Genomic DNA, 12,755 nt, shown 5'->3' with positions numbered 1-12,755 from the left:
GTGCCTTGTTCTCTTCAGCTGGCCAGAAGGGTGAGTAATTTTTCTAACTGGCTAAATTTTGTCTTCATGATCCCTTTGGTATCTTTCTAGACCCCAGTTCATGACATTAGATAGGTTGATTTGTTTTATAATTAGAAATGTTTTAGCATTTCAAATAGTTACATAGGCTTGAATGCTTTAAATATTGTTTGTTTCTGAAATCTGTAACTATAGGATTGAACATTTTTTATAACAGGTGGATATTCAGAGTTAAAGAAAGATGATGCTCGAGCACAGCTTATGAAAGAGGATCCGGAACTGGCTAAGTCTTTTATTAAGACGTTATTTGGTGTTCTTTATGAAGTGTATAGTTCCTCAGCAGGACCTGCGGTCAGACATAAGTGCCTTAGAGCAATTCTTAGGATAATTTATTTTGCTGATGCCGAACTTCTAAAGGACGTCCTAAAAAATCATGCTGTTTCAAGGTGTGTTCTTGAAAATAGTGAAAACATTTTATTTTATTTATTTTTATTTTTTTAAAGAGTTTTTTTTTTATTATTATTGTTTGAAGTATTACAAATAGTAGTACATATGTCTCCTTTTTTTTTTCCCCATTGACCTCCCCCTGGACTCCCCTACCCCCCAGTACATGTCTTTACCTGCCCGCCACCCCCCCCCAGTATAGTGAAAACATTTTAGAAATTCAAGTTTCTGCAAGTAATTTCTGAAATCTTTAAAGTACATGTAATATAGAAAAAATGTGTATTTGCAGAATCTTGAGCCCTTTGTTTTATATTACACACACTTTAATAATATTATTACACACTATAATAACAAAAGTTGAGCCTTTAGGAAAGGTTTTTGTTTTAGTAGACTGGTTTCATAATTAAAATATTTTGCTCCCCAATTTAAAGTAGTATGACCAAAAATAATTGCCGAATTCAGACATGTTTTATATACAAATGCATTCTTTTTTTTTTTTTCTTTTTTTTTTTTAGCCACATTGCTTCCATGCTATCAAGTCAAGACCTGAAGATAGTAGTTGGAGCCCTTCAGATGGCAGAAATATTAATGCAGAAGTTACCTGATATTTTTAGTGTTTACTTCAGAAGAGAAGGTAGTGTCATTTATAATTAATTTTTCAGTTTGAATAATACTTTAGCAGTAGATCAGAACAGTTGTAAAGGGATTATTTTATACTTCATTGTATAGTTATTGGAATATTTCAAGGCAATATTCCAATTGGAATCTTCAAAATGCAATTAGTCCAGTCCTCTAATTTAAGGAATTTGAATGTTGAAATCAGCCCAGGAGACATATTCTCTTTTTGAAGACCTCATAGATGAAGCTGTGTCACTCATTCAGTTTTTATCCTTTAAAACCTGCCATGATATTCAAAGAAGTTCTTTGTCATCCACAGAAATCTCTTGATGGCTTTTTTGGTCTTTTAGGATACTTTGGTGTTGTGTGAGGGCACAAAAATAATGGTATTTTCCCCTCAAGTAATCTTTAGCTTTGTCTTCTATCTTACCAACAATCCTGGTTCTTTCAGCATATGATCTATTTCCCATTTTTGAGCACCTTTTCATATGCTGGATTAATATTAATTCACATCTTGAGAATGCAATAGACATGCTAGTGTAATAGTGTTGAATCAGAAGAGATTTTCACCACTTAGTTCTGTTCAAATAAAGATGGGTTTTCAAAAAAGTCCAACACCACATATTAACATGAAATAGAAAGTAGACTCGCTCCACTTTCCAGAGATAATGTCGTAGTCAACAAATCAGGTGTATGTACAAATTGATGTTTTCCATGCTCACATAAACATTTGGCATGTGTTTTTGTTTTTAGCCTTAGGTTATCCTGTATTTTGCAATCTGTATTGTGTTTTTGGTGTTGTGTATTTTTGTTGTTGTTTGCTTTTCAGTTCCGCTTTCTGATTTGGAAGTATATCAGACTCTTTTTTTCCAGGGTGATTTTTGTTTTACTTGGATATGATCAGTTATGCTATTATATTGAATTTTCTTCCCTCAATAGCATATACATCATGTTTATTGGGGAATCTTGATTGTTTCTAGTACTTTGCATCTGGCTAAGTCCACCATTCTTTGAGGTTTCACTTATATATCACTTATTTATGAAGATCTTGCTTTACGTCTGTAAGATCCCCCTACTTTGTGTTCCAACAGCACCATATTTTTCTTCTAAGTAGTTTATTCTTTATTTGTAATATCTTGCAAATTATGTCTTTCCCACTAGTCAGTAAGTGCCCCCCTGAGTTCATTTTTTATATCCATGGCCATACTATATATTTAGCACCCAGCACAGAGTCTAGCATATGACTGCCACAAGTATTTGTGAAATGAATGCGTGAAGTTTAAATTAATTTGGACATCTTTTTTTTTTTTTTTTTTTTTTTTTTTTTTTTTAAGAATCTGATGGAAAGCTCTGGACTCTTTCCGCAGAAAAATGTGAATATGTGAACATGCACTCACATGCATTCAGACACACACCATTGCATAAAATTTGGTTGTTCTTGGACCATCCCCTATGTACATCTTCCCATGATCCTAGCCTGGATATAACCCTTGCCATATAAGTTACTGTTTAGCTTTCCTATACACTTCAAGGGTGTGTGAAAATCTTCACCTTTCCATAGCTGGTGTTCTACTTTTGGCAGCAGTGTTACTGAGTGTTTGTCTCATTGTAGCATTTGAATTTAACTAATGATTGTAGTTCTTTACTCCCTTTCTGATCAAGCCCCACAGGTGCACTTTGTTTCTCTAATTGATTATTACTTATTTTAAATTTCTAGTGGGACTTTACTTGTGACCCTATTAAATTTCCTGTGGTCGGGTTTTGAATATTAGAAGACATTAAATACAAATATTTTTCTTTAATTTTGAATTTGCCTACTACTTTTCTAAATGGAGTCAAGTTGTAAATCCTGGCACCTAGAGCCCCCTACCCATTTGCCAGGTACTTTTTATTCATTCCCTATAAATCAGTGTTAGCATTAATGGGTTTAGAAATGGCAGGGATGCAATCCTGATGAAAACTGACTTGTTTTAATCCCTATTACTACGTAGGTGTAATGCATCAAGTAAAACACTTAGCAGAATCAGAGTCTTTGCTGACAAGTCCACCAAAGGCATGTACGAATGGGTCAGGATCCTTGGGGTCCACAACGTCAGTCAACAGTGGAACAGCCACAGCTGCCACTAACGCTGTGGCTGACTTGGGATCCCCCAGCTTGCAGCACAGCAGAGATGATTCTTTAGATCTGAGCCCTCAAGGGTAAGTTGGAGTCGTGTTGTAACTTCTGTGCTCTTTGCCTTTTAATTCTGCCCTGGTGACTGAGACTCACACAGGGAATAATTTGTTAGAGTACACACTGTATTTTTTCATCTGTATTTTGTTAGATGTTTAATGGGAATGAGAAGAAAAATGAACATTTGTTGCAAATGCTGTATATTGAGTCATGTTTGGGAACCACAAGAGATACGTGGTCCATTTCCATTGATACAGTAGAAGGGAACTAAGGCTCAGAGAAATTAAATGACAGTGTCACATACTTATTTTACAGATGTAGAATTGAGACCTCATTTCTGATTCAATAATCTTGAATTTACTGTGTTACATACAGCATACATAAAGAAAATTACCTGTTTTTCCCTCTTTATCTGTTTTTAGATCTTTTTTTGTACTGTGCTATTAAGAACATTACCAGATCCTTGTATTCGTTTTAATTTTGTTGTGTTGAAATGAATCACAGTCTAAAAATGTTCTTGTTTCTTTGATGTTAAAAATTTATTATTGCTGTATGAGTGGTACATGATGAACCAAACTCAATTCTGAAATTCAGGATGTATTCAGGGTGTAATGCTCCTTTTTACTCCTTTTACGATGAAAAGTAGATCTTGCTAAAATATATAATAAGTGGGGTCTAAAAATTTAATCTTGTAAAATGCAAGGTAACATTGTCCAGTCCAGTGGTCGGCAAACTGCGGCCGCGGTTTGCTGCTCCGTTGACTAGTGAGTTTGCTGACCACTGAACAGCCCATTCAGGTTTCCAGCTGCTTTTGGCGCCACCTGGTGGCAGTTGTCTACTTTAGTTTAAATATGAGTTTTGGCAAATCTGGGACTTGGGAGCACAGATTGGGACCTCTGGCACAATTGCTGTCACTTTAGGAAGCCCCTGAGCTTGGGTGATACCCATGTTGTGGGCCCAATTTAAGGAGATTGGATCTGGAGAATACCGGGGGCCCTCTCGCTTCCCTGTTCTCAAGTTGGAATTGTCTTCCATTTTCCTTCACATCCTTGCCTGCCTCCCTCCTTCCTCCCCAGCTCCACTCTCTCCCTGTAGCTGCTGCAGTAAACCTTAAGTTATGCAGGGTTTTACTCTATAGCACAGGCATAGCGCCTGAGATATCATAGGTACATGGTGAAATATGATAAATTTCAGACAAATACAGTATTTCTGAGCCATTTAAATTAAGGAATTAGACTTGATTATTATAGGTTCTAACAGTTGATAATTCCAAAGAAAGAGGAAAGACTATTTCTCTTAAAATTCTTTCAGAGTTTTAAGTGGTGCCATTCCCTTCTAATACAGTTTTAAATGTAAAGTTCATGTAAATTTGTAAAGGGGGAATTGTTCAATCATATTAAGTTTATTCTTTGAAAGTTTACTTGTCCTGTTTTGTTTTCGATGGACATGGCAGATGTTGAAAGAATTTTTCAATTTTTCCAATTTTATTTGAGTCACAGACCAACTGAACCAGAATATTTTTTCATCTTTTTTGTTGCAGGTGACTTTGTTATTCTAAGAGATATTTCAGACTATTTCTAGTGTTGTTAAGAATAGTGGAAATAACACACAAATGCTATGTATATTCTGTTTAATACATACTAATTCAAAACAGGTTTATTTGTATTATCACTTGCTAGACTTATTTAGGTAACTTTGTGTGGTTATTTTTTAAAATACCAAAGTATTTGTAAACACATTGATTTTAGAATGTTACTGCCATTGCACACCATGAAATTTTTTGGGTAATATTGGAAAGTATTTTTATAATATTAATAGAGTTGTATACTTGTTGTCATTTAGGTTAGGGAAGAAATATTATACTCAGATTTAACATACTCTTTTGTTTATGATTACATAGTTCTTTTTAATATTGGCTCTTTGCATTGTATACTTGTTTTATGTACTTTTCTATATGCACTACATTTTAACACAGAATTAGGTATTCTATTTGGTTTTATTTTGAATAGTTTACATAGTTAAACAGCTATTTTCTGAACTAATTATTTTCTGTGTTGTGTACCCCTAGAACATGACAGGCACAGAGTCAGCATTAAATAATCATAAATGGAAGATACCCTGTTATGGCAATATTTATTAACTCCCTATTTCTGCCATTTTAGCTTGCTTTTCAATGAGTGATGATAATAAATCATGGTAATTGCTAAACTTATCCCATGTTTTCCCATGTGATAGTCGATTAAGTGATGTTCTAAAGAGAAAACGACTGCCAAAACGAGGGCCAAGAAGGCCAAAGTATTCACCTCCAAGAGATGATGACAAAGTAGACAATCAAGGTAATTCCTTTGATTAAACTATGGGTAGGTAAAAGAGAAATGGTAGTAGTTAAAGACATAGTTTAAATATCCTATTAAAACTGCTGATAGCCCAGCCAGTGTGGTTCAGTGTTTGAGTGTTGACTTATCAACCAGGAGGTCACGGTTCGATTCCCAATCATGGCACATGCCCAGATTGTGGGCTCGATCCCCAGTAGGGGGTGTGCAGGAAGCAGCCGATCAATGATTCTCTCTCGTCATTGATGTTTCTTTCTCTCTTCCTCTCCCTTTCTCTCTTAAATCAGTAAACATATATTTTAAAAAAACACAAAACAAAAACCTGCTGATAGTTTTGAAGTCTCCTGAATACCTAGTGCTCTTAGTTCTTTTGGCTAATCTATTAAGAATGAGCATCTTGCTCTGGCTGGGTAGGTGAGTTGGTTAGAATGTAGTCCCAAAACACCAAGATTGTGGGTTTGATACCTGTCAGGGCACATTTAAGAATCAACCAATGAATGCATAAATAAGTGGAACACTAAATTCAATTGATCTTCCTCCCTCTCTCCCTCCCTCTAAAATAAAAAATACTAAAAAATTAAAGGATGGGAATCTTAAAATTCAGTTGGTTTTTATCAGTTATTGTAAAATGATTTAACTATCATTCTCTCTTCTTTTCATAGCTAAAAGCCCCACCACTACTCAGTCACCTAAATCTTCTTTCCTGGCAAGCTTGAACCCAAAAACATGGGGAAGGTTAAGTGCACAGTCCAACAGCAACATTGAACCAGCACGGACTGCAGGAGTCAGTGGTCTTGCCAGGGCCGCTTCAAAGGACACCATATCCAATAATAGGTGAAGTGGGAAAGATCTATATTCTGTTCTTTGATTAGAAAAACAGCACATTTATTGTATGGAGATGAAACTTGGACACAGACTTTTAATGTGTGCTCAGAAGTGGCATAGTTCAAGAATATAGTATTTTCTCAGTTTTTAAGTCCTGTGCCTGGCTTTGTCTTGAGTTCCAGTGTTACATTTCAAAGATCTTCTAAACAAAAAATCAACAAGGAAACAGTGATCCTAAACAACACACTAGATCAAATGGATTTTTAATACTTTTATTTTTCCTATTTTTAAAATTTTATCTTTATTGTTTAAAGTGTTACAGATATTCCTTTCTTTTTCCCCATTGACCCCCTCTCCCACTCTCATCCCCTCCCCAGGCCTTCACCCTACTATTGTCTGTGTCCATGGGTTATGCCTATCCTATATAATAAAAGGCGAATATGCAAATCGACCAAACGGCAGAATGACCATTGCTTTGACATGCACTGACCACCTGGGGGCAGACGCTCAATGCAGGAGCTGCCCCCTGGTGGTCAGTGCGCTCCCATGGGGGAGTGCCTCTCAGCCAGAAGCCGGGCTCACGGCTGGTGAGTGTAGCAGCAATGGCTGGGGCCTCTCCCGCCTCTTCGGCAGTGGTAAGGATGTCTGACCAGCCTCTTCGGCAGCAGGGAGCAGGCCTAAGACTTCAGCCGGACATCCCCCAAGGGCTCCTAGACTGTGAGAGGGCGCAGGCCGGGCTGAGGGACACCCCTCCCCCCCCCCCAAGTGCACGAATTTTGTGCACCGGACCTCTAGTCCTATATAATAAAAGCTTAATATGCTAAGTGTCTGACTGTTCGTTCAACTATTTGACCAGTCGCTGTGACATGCACTGACCACCAGAGGGCAAACGCTCCAACCCGTAGGTTAGCTTGCTGCTGGGGTCTGCGGATCAGGACTGGGCGAGACAGGCCGGACATGCCCTAGAGCCCTCTCATGGTCCCTCCCCAACCCCGATCATGCAGTAGTGGGATCCCTCAGCCTGGCCTGAGCCCTCTCGCAATCTCTGAGCCCTCGGGATGTCGGAGAGCTGGTTTTGGCCTGATCCCCGCAGGCCAGGCCGAGTGAATTCATGCACTGGACCTATAGTATGCATATAAGTTCTTTGGTTGATCTCTTCTCCCACCCACCCCCCCCACACACACACCCCTCCTTCCCCCCCCCCCCCCCCCCCACACACACCCCTTCCCTCTGAGGATCCTCAGTCTGTTGCAGCTTCCATGTTTCTGGATCTATTCTTTTAGTTTATTTTGTTCATTAGATTCCACATATAAGTGAGATCATGTGATACTTGTCTTTGATCTAGCTACTGGGAGTCATGTATGTTCAAAACCAAATTATATTCCCCAAGGAATCTGTTTCTGTTTTGTTCGAGGTATTGGAAAATTGACTTTTTTGAGGGAGTGTGCATACATGTATTTTTATGACACCCCACCTCTTCCCTTTACAATGGAACTTAAGGATCTTAGAGTAGAGGGTTTTTTAGGAACTTAGAAAACTACCAGCTAACCTGTTTATACCAGTTTATGGCTTTTAAAAATTATGTCTTTAAAATCCTTGAGAATTGTTTTATTTTGTTGGCTCTGGATGTAGCATACCAACAAAGGATTACTTTCTCCGCAAGTAAGAAATTTAAAAATGTGAAATGTCATTGGAAAACAAACAGGCTCTTTTTGTTTGGTTGATTGGTTTGGTTGGTTGCTAGTAGTTGTTTTTCAGAATTTCAGTTAGTAAAAATAATAGAGCAAATATATTTCTGAAGCCATTTGAATTTGTAATTTAGACAGCAAGGTGTCAGTTGTTATAGTTAATCATGTACCTAACCAGGTACTTGTTTCTGGTCTATAGTTCTCTACTTCAGCTCTCCAGAGAACACAAGTAAAGGACAGTACAAATATGTCTGTACCTTCACTTTCAGGTGAATGCCTAGGAAACTGCTACCTTGTAGAGTCCCTAGAAGTTACTAGTAGAACTTTCGTTTGCTTTTCATGCATGTAGGCATTTCTCTAGGTACATCTTAGGCCATTTTCAAAATGAAACTTAATTTGGTTAATGTGAAGTCTGAATTTATTAGTCTAAAATCATGGGTTTAGACTAAAAAAGGTTTTATATGTGGCAGTTATTTGCCTTTGATCAGAAGTTATAATTGAAATTCTTTCTGTGTACACTGAGCTATATCTCCTTTTCCTTCTTGCAGAGAAAAAATTAAAGGTTGGATTAAGGAGCAGGCACACAAATTTGTTGAGCGTTATTTCAGTTCTGAAAACATGGATGGTAGCAACCCTGCACTGAATGTCCTTCAGAGACTTTGTGCTGCAACTGAACAACTCAACCTCCAGGTATTGTATCCAGTGCATCCTATTGGCCCCTTTTCAGTATCTTCCAGCATTCTCTGTCTTGCTGTTTTTTTTTTCTTGTTTTTAACTCTAGCTTTCCGCGGATTTAATCTTTATAGATAGACTTTTTAGCCAGGTATGTGCTATTAGCATTGACATTCTTTAACTTATCGCTTGCTTTTATGCTTTATTATTTCATCATTAAATGTACTAGAAATCTCATCTTTGACTTTTTTTGTGACATTCCATATTTATTGACAAATGAAGAGACTTTAGAAATGTTTCTCAAACACATGTCTAAGACCTCTTTAATTTACAGGTATTTGAGTTGATAGGACACTCCTTAACCCCTCCACCTGGGTTCTAATAGTAGTTGGAGAGGGTTCAGTTTTATTAACCTTTTATATTTCATCTGATTCTTTTTTTTTTCTACTTTTTTTAATGTACTTTGAATAATTTGAGTATTACATGTTTTTCAAGAAATTGACCATTTTATTCATATTTTAAATGTATTAGTTTAAAGCCCTACCTTGTATTCTTTTATTTTTTTCATTATATTATAGCTCTTTATTCATTAATTTGACTTCTCATCCTCTGTTGTTACTGTTGTTGTTTTTGAATTGTGAAGGTTTTTCTTTTTATGGTAGTATGAATACTAGTTTTTTGTTTTGAAGTATTTAACCTTTTGTGAATGTGTGTGTAATAGCATGTTTTCCAAGGATCTACCAAGAGTGTACCAGGCCCCTTCCTTTTTTGTTAGGGTATTAAGAATGCATTCAGTTTCATTTGGGGAATGTAAATTATGCATTCAGTAAGGGCTATTGAAATTAATATAGAAATATTGTTTCTAACTCTTTCAGGTGGATGGTGGAGCTGAGTGCCTTGTAGAGATCCGTAGCATAGTCTCAGAGTCAGATGTTTCATCGTTTGAAATCCAACATAGTGGATTTGTGAAGCAGCTGTTGCTGTATTTGACATCTAAAAGTGAAAAGGATGCTGTGACCAGAGAGATCAGATTAAAGAGATTTCTTCATGTGTTTTTTTCTTCCCCAGTAAGTTATCTAATAATGTTTGTGTGAATCTTATTAGAAGAATCACTGTTCACTTATGTATTTTTTCATCCCATTAGTAATTTCCAGTAGATTTTGGTCAAGATATTCAGGTAAAGTTCCTAGTTTGCTAGTACACAGTTGGATTCCTTGGTCTTTTATATATGAAGTAAGCAGTAAAACAACAATGATGGTTTAATGAAGCCAGTGCCAAAGTTTCCATGGTCAGTGTATCTTGAGTCTTTGATTTTCTGCAGGACAACCCATTAACTGTAGTCTCTCCTCTGTGAATGCATTTTATTCTCAATATTTGTTTCCAAACTTATTGGAGTTTGAGATAGATGATCTAGCTAGCTACAGTAGACATAGTGTAGCTATAACCATAAGGTAGACATATATATTTCCACTTTGTATGTAAAACATAGCAGATGCTTCTTGACTTAGGATGGGATCACATTCCAATTAACCCATTGTAAACTGCAAATATCTTAAGTCAAAATTTATTTAATACATCATAGTTTCACCCCTGCCGAACGACATCAGCCTCGCCTACCTTAACCATGCTTAGAACGCAATATCCCCAAAACACTGGCAACACAGTATATTGTAGAGGATCAGTTATTGATCCTCGTGATCATGCGCCTGACTGCAGCCGCAGCTCACTATGACTGGCCAGCATCATGAGAGCGTATCATACCACATGTCACTACCCTGGAAAAAGATCAAAATTCAAAGTACGGTTTCTACTGAATTCTTGTCAATCTTGCACCATTGTAAAGTTGAAAAATTGTGAGTCAAAGTGTCTTAGATTGGGGACCATCTGTATTAAAAAATTCCATTCAAAAATGCTTAGTCATATTTACAATGTGGATTATAAGGCCAGAATTCAGAGTAGCTCCCCTTTCTTTACCCTCAGTAGCTGAGAGCTAGAGAATAACTATTCTTGGAAACTTGATTTTACACTACTGTTTAAGACAAGGCATTTCTAGGGAAGTTTCTCTGGCTCATCTGTGTAGTACGGCCAAGGATAGCTCTCCTGTGTGTGAGCGAAACTCCTTTACCCTATGCCTTTCCAGTTTGTGGGGATTTGAGCATTGCTTGTATTATTTTAACTTGTGGGGCTACCTGAAGCACAGTTATTTATTAGAGAGTCATAAGATGTGTAGCAATATTGGGTGTGCTTTTCTCCCATACTTAATATTTTATACAGGTGTCATCTTTCTGAAATTCCTTGGGGCTCTCTGGGTTTCAAGAGTTCTACAATATAATACATGAACCATATATTAGTTGATGTCCCCAGTAGATTCTAAATATCACTCCAGATACAGTAAATATTTTTGTGGCAAAGCATGAATACTTCTACTAAAAACTATGTCTGTGTCAGATTTTGCCAACAAATGAAACAATAAAAGAAAATAGATGAATGGTTTCCTTTTGTAAAACTGCCTATTAAAGTTTCTTGTTGAGGAGTGTTCCCTGTTCAAGAGGACTTGTTTAACCTATTGGTTTATTTGTAACTTTAGCTTCCTGGAGAAGAGCCCATTGGAAGAGTAGAACCAGTCGGTAATGCACCTTTGTTGGCATTAGTACACAAGATGAACAACTGCCTCAGCCAGATGGAACAGTTTCCAGTCAAAGTGCATGACTTTCCCAGTGGGAATGGGACAGGAGGCAGGTAAGGATCATTGCCTGAGTGTGCCCTTTTCCTTTGACTGTGTTTAATTAATCTTGTTGAGGTAAAGTGGCAAGAGGTCTGGTAACATCTTCATCTGCTTAAAGAACATTTAGCTATCATTACTGAAGAAATTAAATAGTCTTAAAAAAGTGAATAAAATACTGTTTATCCTTAAAATCACACTGTTTCTTAAACAAAATGGTTTAAAAACATATAACCCAGTCACTATTGGCAATTTGCAATCTGTTTTCTGTAAATTGACATACTTTATAATGCTTTTAATCAAGAATTTTGTGGATATGGAAAATATAACATTTACGTTTCTGTGCAGTAGTGTGATTTTTATACGTGCTGGTAAGTGCTTATAACTTTGTATTGTGATGGGTTTTAACAAGTAAGTGTTTATTTTGAAGTTTTGCTGTTTTAAATAAAACTTGTTTTTTCAATAACACAGTAGTTTTATAGGACTCAATGAGATGCTGTAGAAAGAATTTATTGTAGGAGTTAACTTTTTTGTTTTATATGAAGTTATAAGCTTCCTAGAATATTGTAACTAGAAACCTGGTAAATAAGAAGTTAGTTTTTTTAATCCTTAAAATACACAATCTGGTGTGTTTTTAAAACATTCCAAATTTTGATTGAATTAAAACTATGCATCTTGAGTAGATAAATTAATCAATGTGGCCTAGGTTTTTTTTCCTACTTTGAAATTTAATGTAGAGTGTAATATTAAGGTTTTTATTTTATTTATTTTTATTGATTTCAGAGAGGAAGGGAGAGGGAGAGAAATAGAAACATCAATGATGAGAGAGAATCATTGATCAGCTGCCTCCCGTACAACCCCCACTGGGGATTGAACCCGCAACCCAGGCACGTGCCCCTGACCAGAATCGAACCTGGGACCCTTTAGTCCACAGACCGACGCTCCATCCACTAAGCCAAACCGGCTAGGGCTGATACTCAGTTTTGATCATTATGCTATATTGGGAGTATTTTGTAAAATAAGGGGACATTTTCCACTATGCTGAGAAAACCATGAAGCTTTTCATTTTTAACCAAATTTATATAAATACGTATGTACATATGTATATATCAATATACTAGAATATTCTTTCCCGTAACCCCTATTTACATGATTTATGGTACCTCGTAGATAACCATATTTTAAGCTTGTCTGTCATCTTTCTCCTGCCAGCCCTTTTCTGAAATGAGCAGTTAAATAGCCTTATGAGATTTAGACTGGTG

General features: G+C 36.7%; 1 protein-coding gene across 21 annotated transcripts in view; it reads left to right on the top strand.

The window, feature by feature from the left end:
- The window catches only part of TRIP12 (thyroid hormone receptor interactor 12), a 147,522-nt gene that overhangs the window by 104,332 nt on the left and 30,435 nt on the right, over positions 1-12,755 (top strand). For all 21 annotated transcript variants that reach the window (XM_080670664.1, XM_080670656.1, XM_080670651.1 and 18 more), the window contains 8 exons: positions 236-464; positions 978-1,096; positions 3,072-3,279; positions 5,489-5,589; positions 6,249-6,420; positions 8,648-8,789; positions 9,647-9,838; positions 11,359-11,510. In XM_080670664.1, coding sequence (XP_080526790.1) covers positions 236-464; positions 978-1,096; positions 3,072-3,279; positions 5,489-5,589; positions 6,249-6,420; positions 8,648-8,789; positions 9,647-9,838; positions 11,359-11,510 — 1,315 coding nt within the window. The remainder of the gene's footprint in view (positions 1-235; positions 465-977; positions 1,097-3,071; positions 3,280-5,488; positions 5,590-6,248; positions 6,421-8,647; positions 8,790-9,646; positions 9,839-11,358; positions 11,511-12,755) is intronic.

Source organism: Plecotus auritus, assembly GCF_963455305.1.
Source record: "Plecotus auritus genome assembly, chromosome: 5".
NCBI lineage: Eukaryota > Metazoa > Chordata > Mammalia > Chiroptera > Vespertilionidae > Plecotus > Plecotus auritus.
This window is presented reverse-complemented; position numbering and strand designations above follow the sequence as displayed.